Source organism: Leguminivora glycinivorella, chromosome Z, assembly GCF_023078275.1.
Source record: "Leguminivora glycinivorella isolate SPB_JAAS2020 chromosome Z, LegGlyc_1.1, whole genome shotgun sequence".
Taxonomy (NCBI): Eukaryota; Metazoa; Arthropoda; class Insecta; order Lepidoptera; family Tortricidae; genus Leguminivora; species Leguminivora glycinivorella.
In genome coordinates this window covers 3233932-3255822 of record NC_062998.1, presented here as the reverse complement: position 1 = coordinate 3255822, position 21891 = coordinate 3233932, and the positions used below count along the sequence as shown (strand labels likewise).

General features: G+C 41.5%; 1 protein-coding gene across 1 annotated transcript in view; it reads right to left on the bottom strand.

The window, feature by feature from the left end:
- Positions 1-21891, bottom strand: part of LOC125241456 (protein crumbs-like) — a 136007-nt gene that overhangs the window by 44887 nt on the left and 69229 nt on the right. Inside the window, 18 exon segments of the mRNA XM_048149960.1 lie at positions 255-434; positions 974-1163; positions 1492-1687; positions 1986-2134; positions 3608-3730; positions 4980-5087; positions 9393-9529; positions 9629-9845; positions 9983-10124; positions 11788-11976; positions 13199-13305; positions 15221-15349; positions 15555-15626; positions 15997-16174; positions 16437-16582; positions 16776-16904; positions 17296-17415; positions 20880-21031. Of these exon segments, the coding sequence (XP_048005917.1) occupies positions 255-434; positions 974-1163; positions 1492-1687; positions 1986-2134; positions 3608-3730; positions 4980-5087; positions 9393-9529; positions 9629-9845; positions 9983-10124; positions 11788-11976; positions 13199-13305; positions 15221-15349; positions 15555-15626; positions 15997-16174; positions 16437-16582; positions 16776-16904; positions 17296-17415; positions 20880-21031 (2664 nt within the window).

Below are 21891 nucleotides of genomic sequence, written 5' to 3'. Positions count from 1 at the left end.
CGTTAGCCCGGATTGCTAATGACGGCGGTCGAATCCGGCCTTCGCCACTGGTGGAGTCCGTCATTTTTAGTATTTTTTTCCTTATGGTGCCGCTCTGTCCGTCTGTCTGTCTGTCCGTCACATTTCTAAATATTTTCTTTAATATATGACATCTTATTTCGATTTTAATCGTCTGACATCTTGCCGATGCCGTCGATGCACTCGCCGTGGCGGCACGGGCTGTAGTACAGTATCGTGAACATGTAGTGACTCACATCTTGCACTCGTTGATGTCCACCTCGCAGTGCTGGCCCTCGTAGCCGGGCAGGCACTCGCAGGTGTAGGCGCCGACGCCGTCGATGCACTTGCCGTGGCGGCACGGGCTCGCCGCGCACTCGTCGATGTTCACCTCGCAGCGGGAGCCGGTCGTGCCGAACACGCATATGCATTCGTAGCTGTAAGATACATTTTGTATTATTTGAAGAGTAAAGAAAAAAATGTATTCGTTGCTATAAAGTAAAGATTCATTAAGATATTTGAATGATTCTCGGCTAAGAAGGCGGGTGGATGTCAAAGTTGCGTAGACACGACGCGCGAAGGAGGGTAGATCACGCGCTGTATACGCAACTTTGACACCCGCCTTCTTCAGCTTTCCATGATCGTGATGCGTGTAACTGCGTCGAAATATAGGGAGCACGAAACATTCATATTATTAGAAGATAAGAGAGATAAGTGAAGTGAAATGCTGCGCAGAATTGATATGTATAGTACACTTGGCGTCACTAGCGCAATAGTGTGCAAAGTAGTATTATTTGTGTAGTGTGAGTGAAATACCTCACTCACATTGCTTCACCTTAACCTATAAACATATAAGAAGCCATTGTGTATATTAAGTCAGAATAAACCTATATTCAATACAAGCGATACTATTTGTAAGCTTGTAATTATTTGTGTCCTTAGATACTAAAACTAAATTTGAGCATTGTGTACTCACCCGTGAGCGTTCTCAGGAGAGAAGGGCCTGTAGAAGACATCAGGCAGCACCATGTGAGCTTGCGGGCCCAGCTGTACGGGGGGCCCGTCCGGCGGCTGGTAGAGGCTGGTGTTGCTGTGCTCCACGCATATCCCGTCGTACTTGCAAGGATTGCTAGCGCATTCTTGGATATCCACGTCACAGTTTTTACCTGAGAGAGAAATTATTAGTTATTTAAAAGGGCTAGTTGAGTCTAAGAATCTCACCACCTCCTTTCGTGGGTGTCGTAGAAGACGACTGTGGAATGTAGGTTCAATTGTTGATGTGGGCGATAGGCTGATTCAACCCGTTCATTGCTAAGAGTAGCACTGAAACTTGAGCAGATTCATATGCTCTGTCTACAATTTTATCATATGCTCTGAATACAGGCGTGAATTTATGTATGTATGTGTAAAAAAAGAGACGTGGATTTCGTTTTCCGATGTTGACAACTCTTCGATGTGTGACAGCTGTCGCGGGAGTATGGGTGTGTTGTGTACCGGTGTATCCCTGGTGGCACTCGCAGCGGTAGTCGGAGACCAGGTCGCGGCAGGTGGCGCCGTGCTGGCACGGCTGCGAGGCGCACTCGTCGATGTTGACGGAGCAGTGCACGCCCGTGTACCCGGTGTTGCTGCAGTCGCATGTGTATGTGTTTAGGCCGTCGATGCAGCGCCCGCCGTGCTGGCACGGCTGAGACTGGAACAATGGATCTGTTTAAACCAACTATTTTGTCAAGTCTATGCTAGTTTAGCGTGGTTGAATACTCAACGACGCGCGACGATATTAACAGTCGATGCCGAATAAACCTTTTAGGGTGCGTAGCCGAATGGGACACACGCTCACGAAACGCTCGTAGATATCTATCTCTATCGCTCTTGCGATTTGGCGCGACAGAGCCAGACTACCTTTCCCGGCGTTTCGTTTTCGTTTCGCGTCGCAGAAATGCCATTCGGCTACGGCACCTGATACGCAAAGTAGCTATAATCAGACTTACTTCACAGTCGTCAATGTTGACATCGCAAGTCGGTCCGGTGAGTCCGTCCTGGCACACGCAAGAGTAGCTCGCGACGCCGTCCACGCAAGTCGAGCCCTCTGCGCAAGGCGAAGAGTCGCACTCGTTGATGTCTATTGAGCAGTCTTTGCCTGTTGGTAAAAATGGGGATATTAGTAAGGGGAAATGGTAGTGATGTTGTACCTATTTCAGTGACAAGCTATAAGGTCATAGTATTTACAATTTGATACCTACACGCGCGAGTGGGACAGGCCTGGTGCTGTATTAATTATTTTTCGAAATTAATATGAAAAACTATAACAGGTGAAAACCTGACATGACCAAAATCCACCCAAAACCATGTATGATTACTTTAGTACGATAGTTTATAAATAAATCAAATTTTTCCTTAAAATCGCTGAGATACGTATGTATTTACTAATTCTCACTACATTATTAATTTATTACTTATGATACCAATTCGCAACACGATCAGTCTGGCGCCATCATAACAACCTATAATGCAATAAAAATACTATTTCCAAGAAAATTATCGATACATATCTACTTAACTGCCGCCCGCACCAATCATCAATTAAAGCTGCGTGCAATGTTGAACCATAAAACCTATTTGCGCATTTATAAGTAATAAAAAGTTGCATGCCAAATTGAATCTTTTGAACTATGCAAGTGTGTTTGTAACAGCAAAACTCTCAAGTAAGTAAAAATAGCTTTATATCTTTGAATTAAGGTTCACAATTTTATTTTAACGTTCATTCGCATAATGACAGATTAAATAAAGGGCTTAAGAGACAGACTAATTAGTGCAGATTGTATATGGAAGTTATTAAAAAATGTGTGGCTATAATTAAAGGTATTGCTAGTTGTTTTCAGTTATAATTAAATTAGGTATTTGTATTGTGTGATGATCTATGACAATGTGACTTCATATTGATTTATTTTTGTCTCCGGTATTACTATAGCATATCTTAAGGTTTGGTACGGATACACGTAAGTCTAGCGCTGAGTGAAATATGAAGGGGATAGCTGCGCATGGAGACGCACACCCTTCGCCCCCTGTAATCCTCTGAGAGACCTGTTTTTGACTTCTGCGCAATAACGGTCAGCGCTAAACTTACGTGCCGCTACTTGTATATGAAGCAAAGAGGATCGAGTTTCTAAAGAGTTACTGCCAAAGAAAAATGTTTAGTCGCAGTGCATATACTGCCATCTCTCGACACAGGCTCAAAACTTTTGAACCACAGTTTTGACAGTTTGGCCCATATTCTTAGCTTGATATGTTTAAAAATGTCAAACATTAATATTAGCGCCATCTAGCTGAGCGTACCCCCAAAGGTGTATCGCTATCCAGCCCACCGTACCTTTTTCTCTATGGTTCCGAGGTATGTTTTTTTCTTAGACTTTATCTGTCTATACGGAGTATACGGAGTTACATAACGTCACTACTTTAAAAAAAACTTGTATCTTCGTCTGTCAATGAAAAGAAAATTGTAGTAAGTATGTATGGAATACATATAGACTTACTGCTTTTACTTTGAGGAGCAGCGTGAGATACGAGATTTTTTCAAAGTAGTGACGATAAGTGTTTGATATGAAGTGACTACCTTTGTACCCTTCCTTGCACGTGCACTCGAAGTTGTTTTCCAGGTCGTGGCACACGCCTCCGTTCTTGCACGGCGCCGAGAGACACTCATTAATGTCTTGCTCGCAGCTCTCTCCGGTGTAACCTGGCCAAGAGGAATAGTGTGAAAAAGACAGAACCTTCATAATATACATAAGAGAAATAGTTCTACTAGTTAGGTTAATTTTATTCAACAAATTAAAAAGTATAGGTATTACAAAAATTTAATTACAAATCCATGCAACAACCTTAAATTAACTTAAATTATAAATATTCTAAAGAGAGGAATAGCTGTACACGTTAGGTTCTTATCTGCAAACAAATTAAAGGATCTATATTATATTATTATATACTTTTGCGAAGCGTAGGGATGCCGGATTTGTTTCGGTGGTGTGTTTGGTGTCCGTTCAGGGAATGGAACTGCTATAAAAGCCTAAAAGAAGGCCTGAGTGCACTCTCATATTGAGCATCACTCAAACAAATTCAAGTTCAAAGTGTCTTGAGTCCACGCTGCATAGCGTGCACGATTGGCTTTAAACTCACCGGATCTGCAATAGCACTGGTAGGCCAGGCGAATTGACACACACGCTGTTCTCACATATCTTGGGCTTGACAGGGCATTGGAGGAAAATACAAACGGTGGTCAGGAACCACCCATTTCTCCAGGCCATGTCCAAGACTGCCTTCCGCATCTGACCACTGCTACCAGCTAGGGAGAGTCTCTAAAGATGTTGATAGAACTCACTGGGTCTGCAATAGCACTGGTAGGAGCCAGGCGAGTTGACGCACACGCCGTTATCACATATCTTGGGCTTGACCCGGCATTGGAGGAAAACAAACGGTGGTCAGGAACCACCCATTTCTCCAGGCCACGTCCAAGACTGCCTTCTGCATCTGACCACTGCTACTAGCTAGCGAGAGCCTCTAGAGATGTTGATAGAACTCACCGAGTCTGCAATAGCACTGGTAGGAGCCAGGCGAGTTGACGCACACGCCGTTATCACAAATCTTGGGCTTGACCGGGCATTGGGGGAAAACACAAACGGTGGTCAGGAACCGCCGATCTCTCCAGGCCACGTCCAAGACTGCCTTCCGCATCTGACCACTGCTACTAGCTAGCGAGAGCCTCTAGAGATGTTGATAGAACTCACCGGGTCTGCAATAGCACTGGTAGAAGCCAGGCGAATTGACACACACGCTGTTCTCACATATCTTGGGCTTGACAGGGCATTGGAGGAAAATACAAACGGTGGTCAGGAACCACCCATTTCTCCAGGCCATGTCCAAGATTGCCTTCTGCATCTGACCACTGCTACTAGCTAGCGAGAGCCTCTAGAGATGTTGATAGAACTCACCGGGTCTGCAATAGCACTGGTAGGAGCCAGGCGAGTTGACGCACACGCCGTTGTTGCATATCTTCGGTTTGACCGCGCATTCGTCGATGTCGACATCGCAGAATTTTCCTGTACAAAATAATACGAATGAGTGATGATCCCTTTTCAAGTACGAATACTAGAGGGTGCTAGTTTAATGATAATTAGTTTAGTACAATACTTTTATAACATAAACTTTAAGCGCTGGCATATTTACGCATTTTTGTTCTAGAAGGATTCAAAAACAACAAGACAAGTTTACAATATATAATTCAGTAGTTTCAAAATATAAGATGCTCGCGCTTGTACATTCTGTACAACTAGAGTCCGGCTATGATAAATTCGCAAAGATTTTCATAACACCTGTACTGAACCGGTTTTAATTTAAGTAAACGTCATTTTTCGATCGAAGGAGGTATGACGTTTAAAACAACATTTGCACTGGCGAGCCTGTCAAAATCGTTGCCAACTTATCTTGGACAGTCCATAGACATTCGTCATTCAATAGCAGAGTTGTCAAATTGTTCTGTTATAATCACTTAAGAGTCAATCACCTTATCATTGACATTATTTCTTCTGTGCCGTGTCGCTGTCGATGGCTATTACCAAAGACATATATAAACTCCGTATAGACAGATAAAGTCTAAGAAAAAAACGTACCTCAGTATCATACAGAAAAAGGTACGGTGGCCTAGATGGCATTACACCTTTAGGGTACGCTCAGCTAGTTGGCGCTAGTATTAATATTTGACACACACACACATATATCAAGCTAAGAATATGGCCCAAATTGTAAAAACTGAGGTTCAAAAGTTTTAAGCCTGTGTCAAGAGATGGCAGTATTTGCACTGTGATTACACATTTCACTTCGACAGTAACTCTCTATAATACTCGATCCTCTTTGCTATTTACAGAAAAACGCGATCTCCGCTATTGCTGACGTATTTATAACGTAGGTAGGTAATTAGTGCCAGTTTCAAACTATACGGTATGTATTGTTTTAAGCCGTGTCATTATACTCATTATGCATAAAATAATTAGCTAAGAAAAATATGGGCTGAATTTTACACGTTGCGCAATACGATAATGGCCTCGTGAAAAAATATATGAATTATGAAATAGTACATTACGACACAAGTCACAAGTGCGAAAAAAAGTTTGAAACTAGTGGCGATAAATTAAAACACGATAAGTTTCACACGTGTATCGTAGCTACGACGTTTTTTAGTGCACATGGCCCTCCAAAGTTTCGACTTGACAAGACATGAACGACTTCTCGTAAAAACGCGCCATCTATACTGAAAACGAATCTTTCAATTCTTTTTGCAATACACCAACTGGTAAAGGCTCTCTTGATTATTCGATAACGGCAACACTATCTAAATGCAACCTAAATGGTCACCGTGCGGTTTCAGAGGAATTTCCTACCACGAATGCTCCGGCTGTGGAATGAGCTCCCTGTCGAGGTATTCCCGATGAACTACAGTATGGGGTTCTTCAAAAAAGGAGTGTACAAGTTTCTAATGGGTCGGCAACGCGCATGTGACACCCCTTGAGTTGCAGGCGTCCATAGATTACGGTGACCGCTTTCCATCAGGCGGGCCGTTTACCTGTTTGCCACCGACGTGGTATAAAAAAACGGATAGCAAAATTGCATTTTATCCACAAGAGTTCAAAGTGACTCCATGCAAATTTTAACTTTATGCCCAAAGGTGGTAGCATTTCAGTGTAAAGGATGTTATTGAATCATAAATATTTAATAAATTGACGAATTTGATTTAGTTTCAGGTTAGGCAGTTAATATTTTACCCGTGTTGGTGTGGCGAAAGCTGATGTTCCACTCGGTGGCAAAATTAGTTAAATAAATAATAAATAAATAAATAAATATTGGGGGACACCTTACACAGATCAACTTAGCCCCAAACTAAGCAAAGCTTGTAATGGGTGCTAAGCGACGATATACATACTTAAATAGATAAATACATACTTATATACATAGAAAACATCCATGACTCAGGAACAAATATCTGTGCTCATCACACAAATAAATGCCCTTACCGGGATTCGAACCTGGGACCGCGGCTCAGCAGGCAGGGTCACTACCGAGTGAGCCAGACCGGTCGTCAGTTAAACCTACGTGTCTAAAAAGTAAAACCCTCGCAACGCTCAAGATTCCATAATATTGAAATCTTTCGCCTGCTCGGGTAACAATATTGGAACGTGCGCTTAAACAACTTTACCTCCTTGTAAAACAAATAACTATTGTGCTTTTGCACAATCGGAGTAACGGCTTGTATGTTTGTATGTTATGCCTAAGTCAATATTATTCAGTCACCCGATTCAAGTTATGAATAAAGACATAACTCTCGTTTCGTCATTGAGGTAATATAACAATGGCTCGTTATCTCATCCATGATCACGACATCACGCAAAACAATGACGAACTTTGAATTAAAGATTGTCACATTTTTTTAAAGATTGACTATAAATAAATAAAATAAATAAAGGTTTCTTTCATTATGTACCTATAGTACAATGTGCATACTTTAATCAAAAATGCGATCAAAATTTCGAAACGTTTGTCAGGCAAATTTTAAGCAGTTATTAATATAGGTTGTGCTTTCACATAAAAAACTGCTACTCCATAGTATACACCGTGTTTTTTGTTTTCCATTAAATTCGACACGTCGTTAGGTTCATTATCAGGAACCTCCTAACAAAATATTGTTGTACATCATATTTTGTTAAATTCGAAAAAAAATCCCCGTTTTCGTACATAATAAATTAATTTATAAGCGCAACAGAATTCCCTTTCGAATGAAATTAAAGTTAGTGTCGAGTATCTGACGGCACATGTCATAACAGGTAAATAATAGGTACTAGGAAGTTATAAAGGTCGTACTACACTAATTGAACCATTCAATTTACGAGTATTGTTTGATTAAGTCGATAACAGTATGAGTTAAGACATTTGGTAGTTTCTTAGAGAAATTAATTGTAATTTACCTAAAGAACATTCCCTTAAAGTTAACGGAAATCAATAAAAACAGGTTGTATAATGATCCAGTAGAAAAAAAGTAGGCATATTTTTCGACAAAGTTTAAAAAAAATAATAGTTACCTTCAAAATAAACTAAAAATAATAACACAACTCTAAAACTGACCATTTGAATAATTTAACGAAACAGATATGGCACAATACAGTAACCCAAATATTAAACCAACTGAGAATTAGTCACATTTTAAACACATCTGGTTTGCACAAGTGTACGTCCAACTCGTACTACGCGCGCGAGTAAATTAAAAAAAAATCTAACAATAGTGATCGGTGCGCGATTCGATTAAATATCGATTATGAATCAGCTGACCGGTTCGATTGTTGGTAGCGACCGGTTTGGTCGCCTCACTAGTGACGCACCTCATATGGCCACGGCGGGAAAAAAGGAAGGAGATTAAAATAAGAAATGGAACGGAGGACCAGTTTTGAACAGTTAATGAGTCAATTTTAATGATGGACATTTTAAGCGTTTCCTCTGACTAAGTTGGGTCGTACAACTAATTTTCTTTATTAATGTCGTATTCACTAATTATGGGGATGATTTTTGTAAAAGAATTCAGACAAATCGAATGAATAATTACAATAATTATTCAGTTGTAACTCTATCACAATTCAAAACGTTTTGAGGTTGACTGAAGTGGCAGATCTTATAAACTGCGGCCAAGCTAAGTTAGCAGCTAGGTACCTATTTACAAAGCCCAGCTTGTGTAACCGTTACCGAAAATCGCTCCTAACTGGTTGTTTTAACTCTAGTGAGTTGTGTATGTAAAACATTATCAATACCTCAAATGACACCTTGACACGGGCAAATTGTTTTGTTTGTATTTCTATTTCGCCTCACTTTGCAGATCACGAGTTTGTGTAATGCCTACGTGAGTAGTTGTGAAACATATGCTTACTGCATACAAGGTTATTGCCAGTTGTCATTATAAGATTCTTATTAACTGAGCTGAATGAACGTGATACGGAGTGGATAGCCCGCCTGACCCGGTAAGGCGCCCCTACCCTACATCTCTACAAATACTGTTGTTGATCTCCATTGATAATAACTCCACAGTTGTAATAAAATCATTAGAAAAAAGGGTCAAGAGAGCAACAGGTTTAGCTAATTAGGCTTTAAAGAACTAAACTACGTGACTCTTCATTTCCAAAGATCGGATATCCTTAAATGTACCACCACTACCACCACATAGGATCTTCTCATTTTTTTAAAGATTTGGTAACGGTACGAGCTGCGCATTGAAACACGAACCCGTCGCCGTCCAATGGCACGCAGGTACCGTTGTTGCACGGGTGAGGCGTGCACGCTGATTGGTCCGCTAGTGTCACAACACTCACCATTGGTGCCGGCGGTGCACTGGCACACGAACCCCCCGCCGTCCAATGGCACGCAGGTACCGTTGTTGCACGGGTGAGGCGTGCACGCTGATTGGTCCGCTGGTGTCACAACACTCACCATTGGTGCCGGCGGTGCACTGGCACACGAACCCGCCGCCGTCCAATGGCACGCAGGTACCGTTGTTGCACGGGTGAGGCGTGCACGCTGATTGGTCCGTTAGCGTCACAACACTCACCATTGGTGCCGGCGGTGCACTGGCACACGAACCCGCCGCCGTCCAATGGCACGCAGGTACCGTTGTTGCACGGTTGAGGCGTGCACGCTGATTGGTCCGCTAGCGTCACAACACTCACCATTGGTGCCGGCGGTGCATTGGCACACGAACCCGCCGCCGTCCAATGGCACGCAGGTACCGTTGTTGCACGGGTGAGGCGTGCACGCTGATTGGTCCGCTAGTGTCACAACACTCACCATTGGTGCCGGCGGTGCACTGGCACACGAACCCGCCGCCGTCCAATGGCACGCAGGTACCGTTGTTGCACGGGTGAGGCGTGCACGCTGATTGGTCCGCTAGTGTCACAACACTCACCATTGGTGCCGGCGGTGCACTGGCACACGAACCCGCCGCCGTCCAATGGCACGCAGGTACCGTTGTTGCACGGGTGAGGCGTGCACGCTGATTCGTCCACTGGTGTGATACAACGCCAAGTGCCGTTTTGCTCGACGCATTCCTGTGAAAGCAGGATACAATTAAACTTCATTGTTGATTTTTGCTAACATAATTTATTATGACAGCTAAAGCAATAACATTCATAAATGAAGCCTGACTACTAATCTACTAAATAATATATTTGAAAGTAGAAAACTGAAGTATCTTTGCATTCCGAGGGTTATACGTGGCGATCACAGAGATAGGGATAATGCTTAATAATATCACATTTAAACCTAACATAGAACAACAGAGCAGCCTGGCAGTCAGCAACTTTAGGGATTTTATGAAACCTACTGGAATTGTATGATGTAGAAGGTTATTCGATAAAATCGATAGACTAAATACAGGACAGTGGGATAAAAACAAATTATCAACTCAAATTATATCCATTCTGGATTCTGGTAGATGGTAATTCACACACAGGATAGGACTGCACTAAAAGCGACATCAATCAAGAATGATACAATAATACGTGAGTTGCGTCGAGTAATGATCTCTATGGCCGTTAATTCTTCCTTTATATTTTGGTTAGGCTTAGCAAGTCAGTCCAACATAACTTGGCAACGATTTTGACAGCCTTTTTTTACATCACTAACCTTTTTAACTATCAGAATCGTTGCCAACTTATTTTGCCTGAGTAAATGTGATATATATTATAAAAATGAATAGTCACAGGGACCACCATTAGACGAAGATATACAGGAGAGAGAGACAGATGGACGGAATCATTAGTTTGAAATAAGCTACAGTATAAACTTCAGCAAATTTACACAAGAAAAATAACATTTACAATATTATAATTATAGCAATACATACACCAGAGCCTACTACACTTCATACCTGTATAAAGACTCCCTGTTATAGGATGAAAACAGACATACTTCAGTATTGCATTTAAAAAAAATCTCCTATTATGTCTATCATGCATAAATGTTTTTCATTTTTCGCGCTACTCTTTTTGCTAAAATATCATATAATTATTATATTATCCGTGTCATAAAGTGTGAAATTTATCAACTATACTGAGACACACCCACATTTTCTAGTGAACAGGCGACAAATTTAAAATTGTAGGTGCGACAATTGCTGTGTAGACATATAAACCTGTCGGTACACACATAGGTACTCGCGGTCAGTCACTGGCCTGTAGAATGTAGAATACTGTATCCTCCATGAAAGATTGCCCAACGTCAAGTGCTGTACAGTCGACCAAAAATGTGATTTACCATCCTATGTACCCGTAAGTACATACATCCGCCGACCTGCCAACTTTATACGGGATCGTAAAAAAATCTTAACAAGGCGATGTAGCCGATGTAACAGCGCCATCTACCGACAAATTTAGTAACTACCTGTTGGTGCGGGCAGCCAGCCGCCCTGCAGTCGGCTATCTCACAAGCCGCGCCCTCGTAGCCGACGTGGCACGTGCCATCTTCGCACACGCCGCCGTTCCGTCATGGCGGGGAGCACGTGGTGTCACTGACCTGTAGGAAACAGCGGCCGACGTACGTCGCCTTACATGCTATGATACAGCGCGTAGTAGCCAAGATAACAGCGCCTTGTACTGTGCTGCTCAACTGACTGCCACCGACCCAGCAACCTCATATAGGAGCGTAAAAAAATCTTAACAGCGCGATGTAGCGGATGTAACAGCGCCATCTACCTAGAAATAGAGTAACTACCTGTTGGTGCGGGCAGCCAGCCGCCCTGCAGTCGGCTATCTCACAAGCCGCGCCCTCGTAGCCGACGTGGCACGTGCAGGCGCCGTCCTCGCACACGCCGTCGTTCTGGCACGGCGGGGAGCACGTGTCGGGCACGTCGCAACGCACGCCCGACCAGCCTTGCAGGCAGGAGCAGCGGAAACCCATGGGCTGGACAGAAAAAAGGTTAAATAAATATATTAATTTTCAGTACAGATGGTGTTTTTTTAACCCCCGACGCAAAAACGACGGGGTGTTATAAGTTTGACGTATCTGTCTGTCTGTGTGTGTGTCTGTCTGTGGCATCGTAGCTCCCGAACGGATGAACCGATTTAGATTTAGTTTTTTTTTGTCTGAAAGCTGAGTTAGTCGGGAGTGTTCTTAGCCATGTTTCATGAAAATCGGTCTACTATGACGCGGTCGGAAGTTTTTTTTTTAAATTTTAATTTTGTGGTTAGGTTTTTACGCACTAGTGCGGGAAGTGGTTCATTATCCATATGTCAATTCGAAACTTCGGAGGAGCATCTGCACTGAAAAACGTCGTACGATACATGTGCAAAAAGGAAAATTCGTAACTAGTATCGATTTAAAACACTCCCTTCGTACGTGTTTTAATTTATCGCTACTCGTTTCGAACTTCCTTTTTTACGCACTTGTATCGTAATGTACTATTTTACAGGTGAGAGGGACACTGGGACATATCGCATGGGAGTTGCATCTTTAAATGAGCACTGCGATTATACAAAAACTGCTGGCTGAACTTACTGCACATTAAGGGCCACTTGCACCAACGAAAATGGGGGGTTAAGCCACTATTTTGTATGGAATTTGACAGATGACAGCCCACTAACCCTGAGTTAAGTGGTTGGTGCAAGTGGGCGTAAGCCGTTAAACACACAATAACATGAGATATCCTACTTCTCATTTTCACCATTGACTTATTTATTTTATCAGTGTCACGTCGAGAAGTCAAGCCTCCGGCTGGTATGTGACTACGAAACAGACTAGGGCCCATTTCTCGAAAGGTACAAGCCTTGTATTACAAGTGCGCAAACTGTCAAATCGTATAGGTTGTCATGGAAACACACTTGTAATACAAGGCTTGTAAAAACACTGATAATTAATGAAATTACGGTTGTACTCACATTATTATATGCTACTGGTACAGCTGTGACATCGTTTTCGGGCCAATTTTGGAGGAACATGTCGCAGCAGTAGCGATGTAAAATAACGTGAGTACAACCTTAGTTTCCGTAATTATTTGAATCGTCTATAATTCCAAACCTTTACAGTACACTGATGTTAAGTCGTGGTTGTGCGCACAAATGCCACAGCTGCCACACTGCAAGCTGCGTAGTAAGTAACCGTGAGACTAGAAGCGTGTGGTTCTCACCGTGTCCTGGCAGGAGTCAGCGTGCGCGCAGGGCTGCGAGGCGCAGCGCTCCGGCGCCGCCTTCAGATCCGAGAGCGCCTTCGCTGCGGCCAGCTCGCAGTACGCTCCTATGACGGCACGACACAAACACATGTTACAGAGGCATGACAGTTTCACAGTATGCACAAACCGACGACCCACAGAACACAAGGACATGAGAGAGTTGATTTTGCCGCTAGGGGCGCTAGTGTCTAAAAACTTTTCAGTCTGACCAAAAAGTGTAGAAATTAAAAAGTGGTAAAAAGTGGTAGCGTCGTCCCGTTTTCTCACACATATTGATTTGAAAGGGATGACACTACAATGTCTCAAATCTTTTTGGACAGGCTGTAGTTCGCGCACCGCATAGGGCCCAAGACCATGAAGTCCACATCTCAGGACACATTTCATACAGTTGAATGTATACAGTTGAAAAGCAAGGCTGTTTGCCCTGTTTGAATACACTTAATGATATTTACTCGTTGATATTTTTATTCCCTCTTTAGTTGTGAATACTTGTGAACCACTACAATAATTATGTAAACCCCCAGGCAGACTTATTGAGAGCTGCGTTTACTTATTTAGTTATAACTTACACAAGTAAAAACCGGCCAAGAGCGTGTCGGGCCACGCTCAGTGTAGGGTTCCGTAGTTTTCCGTATTTTTCTCAAAAACTACTAAACCTATCAAGTTCAAAACAATTTTCCTAGAAAGTGTTTATAAAGTTCTACTTTTGTGATTTTTTTCATATTTTTTAAACATATGGTTCAAAAGTTAGAGGGGGGGGACGCACTTTTTTTTCCTTTAGGAGCGATTATTTCCGAAAATATTAATATTTTCAAAAAACGATCTTAGTAAACCCTTACTCATTTTTAAATACCTATCCAACAATATATCACACGTCGGGGTTGGAATGAAAAAAAATATCAGCCCCCACTTTACATGTAGGGGGGTACCCTAAAAAAACATTTTTTTCCATTTTTTATTTTTGCACTTTGTTGGCGTGATTGATATACATATTGGTACCAAATTTCAGCTTTCTAGTGCAAACGGTTACTGAGATTATCCGCGGACGGACGGACGGACGGACGGACGGACAGACAGACATGGCGAAACTATAAGGGTTCCTAGTTGACTACGGAACCCTAAAAAGGAGAAGGATCAGTTACTTTATAGCATTTTTAAATAAATAACGAGTAATACGAGTCCTCTGTACTTTTAAGTACTGAAAAAACGTTAACAAATAACTTGTACATTTTCGGATAGTTACAACATTTGTCAAAACCAATCATATCTGTCAGTGAGCGACCTGTCTATAACATACTTATTAGTTATTTGTAATAATGTTTTCAATTACCCTCAAGTGGCTTAAGTAAATAAGTAGCTTATTGAATAGAATAAAAATGAAGAATATATTTTATTCGAAAACAACAACTGAACAATAGGCTACTTGCCTCCTAGTCAAATCAGCTTCTTTAGCTGCTTTAAGAATTGTCAAAACGAATTTGAACGACTTGCTAATATGGAATTAATATGAAATCGAATTGAGTGACATCACGTTCAATTCAGTTACTCGTACTTTATATATTTAAAAATATTGAAATGGATTTAAAAATAACTTCTGTCCATATTTTTCTTATAATTATCTGATGCTATATTTCGTGCATAGTATAAAATATTCTATTTTAAAAACAGTCAAGTTCCCTATTTTACACTGACATAAAATAGGAATAAAGTATTGATGGTATGTATTGCTTGGGTTGCAGCTATTTCGTTTTTACCCGCTAATATTTTTCCTGTATTGTTTGGTTTAACTTGTAAATTTTATAATTTATAACAAATTTTACAATTTATTATTCATGAGTCTAGTCACAATCCCGAAAAGGTTTCAAGGCACTCTTTTGTATGAACAAATGTAATATTTTAATATAAAATAAAAAAGAAACCTTAAGATACAGACTACACATAGAGTTCTTCATGTTATTACATCATTTTCCTTCTACATACCTTTATATCCAGGCGCGCAAGTGCAGTTGAAATGGTCGGTGCCCAGACTGCAGGTGGCGCCGTTTTGGCACACCCCTGACTCGCACGCCAGCTCGAGCGTCGTGCAGTTTGGTGACAACCCTGGGGCACCTGTATAGAGGTCGAATAAATTATAAACTGAGATAAATATCATACAGTGAAGAAAGTGATCAACAAGTGCAAAGGCGAATTATAAAATAAGGTTTGATTTCTTAGTTGGAAAGACAGGTCGAGTTTAAAAAAAAATTATGTTCCAACCAGGGTAAACTATGACTAGAGTAAGTTAAAGATAAAAAGTGCCATTTATTCAACTTACCGTAGTATCCCAGGTCGCATACACACATCACTTGCTTCTGTATCATGACGCCAGTAACCATAGCCGGCACACCTGTGAACCACAACACACCATTAAAACTGGAATAGGTATAAGGAACAAGGCTCTGCTCAATCGGGTGTAACATAAACATAACACAACTTTTGGGGTACTTTCGCCAAGCTCGGGCGCTTCGATATATCTATCGGAGCGCCCGAGCTTACAAATTATTCTATTGTCATGGCGTTACAGGCGTGTCCAGATAATTTTGAACATCTCGGGCGCTCTGATATATCTGACGGCGACTGTACACGGAGTTGTCTGTTTTCTTACAGTCCGATTGTGAATCACAGCTAGATGGTAGAGAAATAGCGTAAGTCTAGCGGCCACCGATGCAATCTGACCGTACTCTGTCTAGTCAGTAGTATATGTATAGTATAGGTACCGGTCTCCTTGCAGTGCGAGCGAGGGGGACACGTGACGTCACAGCTGGCCGGGAGCGGCGTGGCGCAGAGCGGCGGCGCCCAGCCGCGGCGACACTTGCAGTGGAAGTCCACCGGACCGTCCTCGATGCATTCCCCGCCGGCGCCGCAAGGGTTGGATGTGCAGGGCGATGGCGCCATCTGAGGGGTTGAAATTAGATATTAGTGTTTGACACACTAGGAACTTAATTGAATATGATTAGAGACAATTATCAGGCACCACAATAGAGGTGAAGAGTGGATTTTTTGGTCCGATCTTAGCAGGTACAACTTCAGTCGTGGGTAACTAGTAGTTTAACCCAACACAGCGTCTATCAGGCTCGGCCCATAACTGCAAACCATGTCTTAATATTGTACAAGAAGGTTGATATGAGATCTGGCAATCAAAAGGTCAAGGACGTACCCTGTGGCAGCGCTCGCCCGTGTACCCCGGCTGGCAGACGCACACGAAACCGCCGTACGTGTCGTAGCATAACCCGTTGTGCCCGCATATATCGCGCTCCTCTAGACATTCGTTCACGTTGGACTCGCAACGGGGACCAGTGTAACCTGAAAGAGAAGGAATTTTTGAAATATACCAAAGTTTATATCACATATAGATTCTCGAAAACAGTAGGAATGAGGAACAGGCACTTTAGATATGGATAGGTGGTGCTCAAAAGTGTAGCAAGTGCCTTTAGAAAGCCTTTAGAAATTCGCAGAATACACTCATTCACACAGAATATACTACAAGTATACGCACCAGTTCCAGTACAGTCGCAAGTAAAGTTGTTGACCGCGTCCACACAGCGGCCTCCGTTAAGACACGCTACGCTGGCGCCCGAAGATGCACACTCGTCGACATCCGTTTCACAATTTCGACCCGTGTATCCTGTAATACGCATATCATATTAGAATTATAAAAATCACAGACAAAAGACGCGCACCATGTGACTTCACACAGAAAAATAAAGACAGACTACACACATAGCGAGGCGCGTTGCGAGGCAATTAGCTCACGCGGCAAAGGTGTAATAACTCGGCCGAGGCAGCGCAAGGTTTTCTTTGGTGCGAGGCACGTATAAGTTGGACACTAGTCACTTGCATCGCTTTGTGTGGTGTGGTCTATGACTATTACTTATGGTACTACATTTTCAATACCTACACAACCAAATTGGGTTGAAAAACAAGAAATGTAGCGCAGTCTGCTATTGCTGGCCAAGAGTCATTAGAGAACAGTGATCCAACGAAGCATGTAATGTAAATATTTTTTGAATTAGTACCAGGCGGACATGAGCACACGTAGGTGTCGGCCGTCGGTGGCACGCTGCAGCTGCCGTTGTTGCGGCAAGGTCCGGCCACGCACAGCGGGTCCTCTGACACCTCCAGCTCGCAATGCACTCCTGGTCACAAAGAAGGCATATTAGGGTTTTAAGTATGAAATTTATCAATTTATTTTTATTTCAAAGGACCGTTCGTTATAAAGATCCGTTCAACATTAGCAATTTCTTTCCTCTTTCAGGTCGTTGACCTAAACGAAGTTACCGCTTCCCTTCCCAGTTCCGTTGAACAAAAATATAGTAGGATCTATTAGCTTTATTGTGATACCTCATTTCTAAAAAGCTCTAAATTAGCATTACTGGGTGGCTAGCCGAATGGCACAATCGCTCACGAAACGCTCACGAAACGAAGCGCTAGTAGATATCTATCTCTATCGCGCTTGCGTATTGGCGCGACAGAGCCAGCGGCGTATCGCTTTCGTTTGGCGTCGGAGAAATGCCATTCGGCTACGGGGCCTGTTTTTTTTACGGATTACGGATAATCGGATTAGCGACTTATTTTTTAATTTTAGACTTAATTATATCAATTATGAAAAAAGGGTGTCTGTACCAAAAAATAACATAATTGATACCAGTACCACGCACGAAATGAAGCATCAGATTATAAGAAAATCATGGAATTATTTTTAAACCCAATTTGACGTCACTCAAAAGACGATTTCATATGAATTCCATATTAGCAAATCGTTCAAATTCGTTTTGGCAGTTCTTAAAAATAAGCTTAAAATTTGGCTAGAAGGAAAGTAAGTAGCGTATAGTTATCAGTAACATTATTACAAAAAAAAACAATATTATATAAATTTTAAAGTGGAAAAAATGCTGTCGTTCATGTGACTTGGATTCACGCCCTTTGAATCAAGGGTCTGGAGTTCGTTTCAACCAAGACAGTATTTATACTACTATTAAATTTATTTTAAGCTTATTATCCAAATATGACTATCATATCAAACCTGAACGCATGACTCATTTAGGCATGATTTTTGGTCGGCGAATGCCGATTCTACGTTGACAGGTTTGGTGAGACCCTCTAGTAGATAGACATATTATTTCCATTTTATAAAATTAAATATTCTTGGATCCGCCCGCATGTTTTTATTCTTGTTAATGATTATAAAAATACTTCTAATTTGTAATGCCATTACAGAAATATGAAAAGCAGGGTTCGTCTATTGGGCGAAATTTTAATATTAAATCTACTTTTCAGAAATCCGTATTGTACCCATCTATAAACAATTGTTATATTTAGGTAAAAATCAAGACTATCGTACTTAAACTATCATGGCTCGCGAGACATATTCAAATATTTAAATATACGCAATACGCATGTATAGGTATACAGAAGTTACAAGCCGGCAATTGTGTGGCTTGCCTAATAAATAAAACTTAGTTAATTAAGTTCTTATTATACATGTGTTTTTATATGTACATATTTATTACGTGTTGGGCTGTAGTCTGTAAGTTTTATGTACAATACAATGTTATTGTAATAAATAAATAAATAATAAAATAATAATAAAAATATATTCCGCTTTCCATCAGATGGACCGTATGCATGTTTGCCACCGACGTGGTATTAAAAAAAACTCAAGTTAAGTGAATGAAATGTTTCGAGTCATATATTAACGTGACATATTAATGCGAGTACTTACGTCCGTATATTCAAAATTTAATGTAATAGTTATTTGCTATTCCGTGTGTGGGCGAAAAATAGTGTACTCTATCAGCTTTGAATTTTTAACTACCAGGGATTGAAAAATGTAACATTGACAATTGTCATCCTAAAAACACCCACGCTCACCCAGAATATAATATCACACAAGGGGGTAAAAAAATACTATTACAAAATGGTTATATTCCATAGGTCAGGGGTCACCAAATGGTCGGTCCGGTTTCTCTTTTAATTTAATATAAAAATAGATTCTTAGGATTGAAAAATAAAACGTCCACCAAATAAATCTGCAAGGCATCTGTAGATGTCTTAAAACGCTGATGTACCATGCAGAGTTTAATTCGTTCTATAAATAGTTTTGATTTTTAGATTTTAATGTAATATTACTGAAGAATAATTTTGAAGATTGTATGATACTACTTACGTTCTTTTCGACGACCGGTCTGGCCTAGAGCGTAGTCACCCTGCCTGCTAAGCCGCGGTCCCGGGTTCGAATCCCGGTAAGGGCATTTATTTGTGTGATGACGTGATGAGCACAGATATTTGTTCCTCAGTCATGGATGTTTTCTATGTATATAAGTATGTATTTATTTATATAAGTATGTATATCGTCGCCTAGCACCCATAGTACAAGCTTTGCTAAGTTTGGGGCTAGGTTGATCTGTGTAAGGTGTCCCCCAATATTTGTTTATGTATTTATTTTGACGTTGTCCGTGTCAAAAATATGGTTTTGTTTTTCTGTGTTTCTTTCACCACTGACAAAATCTAATTGATGGTAGTTACATGTTGGATTCACATTCGTCGAACGAATGTCACACGTGTTTCACAACGTCACGGAATTTAATAAGAGAAGCGTGTAATGAGCAATTGTGAACACATAACACAAATACCGAAATCGGATACACATTTCTATGGCGCAGTGGAGTGATGTTTCAGCTATTTTTGATTGACGGTGGATTTCGTGGAAAATATGTCTAATATTGTTATACGGGCATACAGAATTCTGGCTTAATCCATAATCCATTTTTTCGATTATTACACTATGATGTTGAGTTCTACATGTATCCACTGAACACGCCTACCATATATAACCGGTGGACACTCTATTTAATAATGCAAACATTGTAAAACATGGTAAAAATAGATCAGTTATATTTGCCCCCCAGTCGAGATTTGCTCCGCTGTACCTTACGTATTATACTATTGGAGTTAAAGGAAGAATAGGGAAAGTGCAATCACACTATCCCCAAGTGCTGACAGGGCTGGAAACGCTAACGGCTCAGCCACGACATTGGTCTAAGCGCGACAGCGGTGAGCGGCGGCCATACATTGGAGCGAGACACAGCGATGGGACTTTTCATTCGCACGTATGGCTGCCGCTCACCGCTGTCGCGCTTAGACCAATGTCGTGGCTGGGCCGTAAGGTCTTACAGCGGGACAGTGTCTTAACTTAACCCTATCTACGATATCGTACACGCACGGTAGTCATCTACTTACATACCGCCGTACCGTGGCGACAGGGGCCGGAGGCGCCACGGTCCCTGATCAGCATTTTTTTTTAATGAGATAGGAGGCAAACGAGCAGACAGGTCGCCTGATGGTAAGCGATCACTGCCGCACATGGATACCCGAAACACCAGAGGTGTTATGTGGGTTGCCGGCCTTTAAGATGGGTGTACGCTCTTTTCTTGAAGGTTTGAAGGTCGTATCGGTCCGGAAATACTGCAGGCGACAATTCATTCACCAGTTTAGCTGTGCGGGGCAGGAAGTTTCTGCAGAAACGCACAGTAGAGGACTGCCCGCCATCTAAATCAATGAATCAAATCAATGTCAGCAGGCACAGCTGGCTAAGACTCACCGTGGTACCGCGGGTCGCAGACGCACTGATAGTCGCCCCGCGCGTCCTCGACACAGCGGGCCGCGTGCTGGCACGGGCCCGACGCACACGGGTCCCCTGTGTCCACTTCGCAGTTCTTGCCGGTGTAACGCGCTGAGCATATGCATTCGTAGCTGTGGAAAGCAGGCAATTTGTAGCATTTAGATATATAAATACATAAAGCCTGACCAGAAATATATGATATGATGGTCAAGAGGGTGCTGTTATTCTGATGTAAGGGATGACAGTTCAGTATAGTATGAAAAATATAGCTTTAATGAAATCCGCTACGGCGTGTAGTCATATATTTCTGACAGGCTTTAAAAACAATGTACATATTCGCCACAATAAATAACAAAAAAGAGACAAAAAATCAAACATATTAAAGTAGGTACACTCGCGTACTTTTAGTAAATTGTTAATTGTTAATTAATTTAAAGTCCTTGTCGCCATTTTATTTATCAGTTTCGACAAAAAGACTGTAAATGTGATCAAAAATGATTCCTATTCCTATAATTATAGACAATTATAGACCAATACAATAACATGGAGATAGAATAAATTGAACTGTAGACAAAATAATAGTTATTTGTTATACAAGGGGGCAAAGTTGTATTTTAACACACGAGAAGTAAAATACATTTGCACCCGAGTGTAACACAAAACTTTTCCCCTCACTATAGCGTGGAAACTACAACGCAAAAAATGCGTTTAATCACTGCTTCCAGTAGTTCCACAGGTGGTAAATCATCTTTATTCCTAGATTCACCTACTTTTATCAATTTCAAAGCAGTTAATTTTACTTCATTCAAGGTCAAATTACTTTACCCACTAGTGGATAAAATGCGTTTTTACCCGCTGGTATTAAAGGACACAACACGTGTTTCCGAGCTAGTGAGGGGAAAATGATTTTAACATTATACATTCTCAAGTATCCATTATCCGATCAATGTTTGTATATCGCGATGCCTTCGTATTAATAGTGTAGACATCG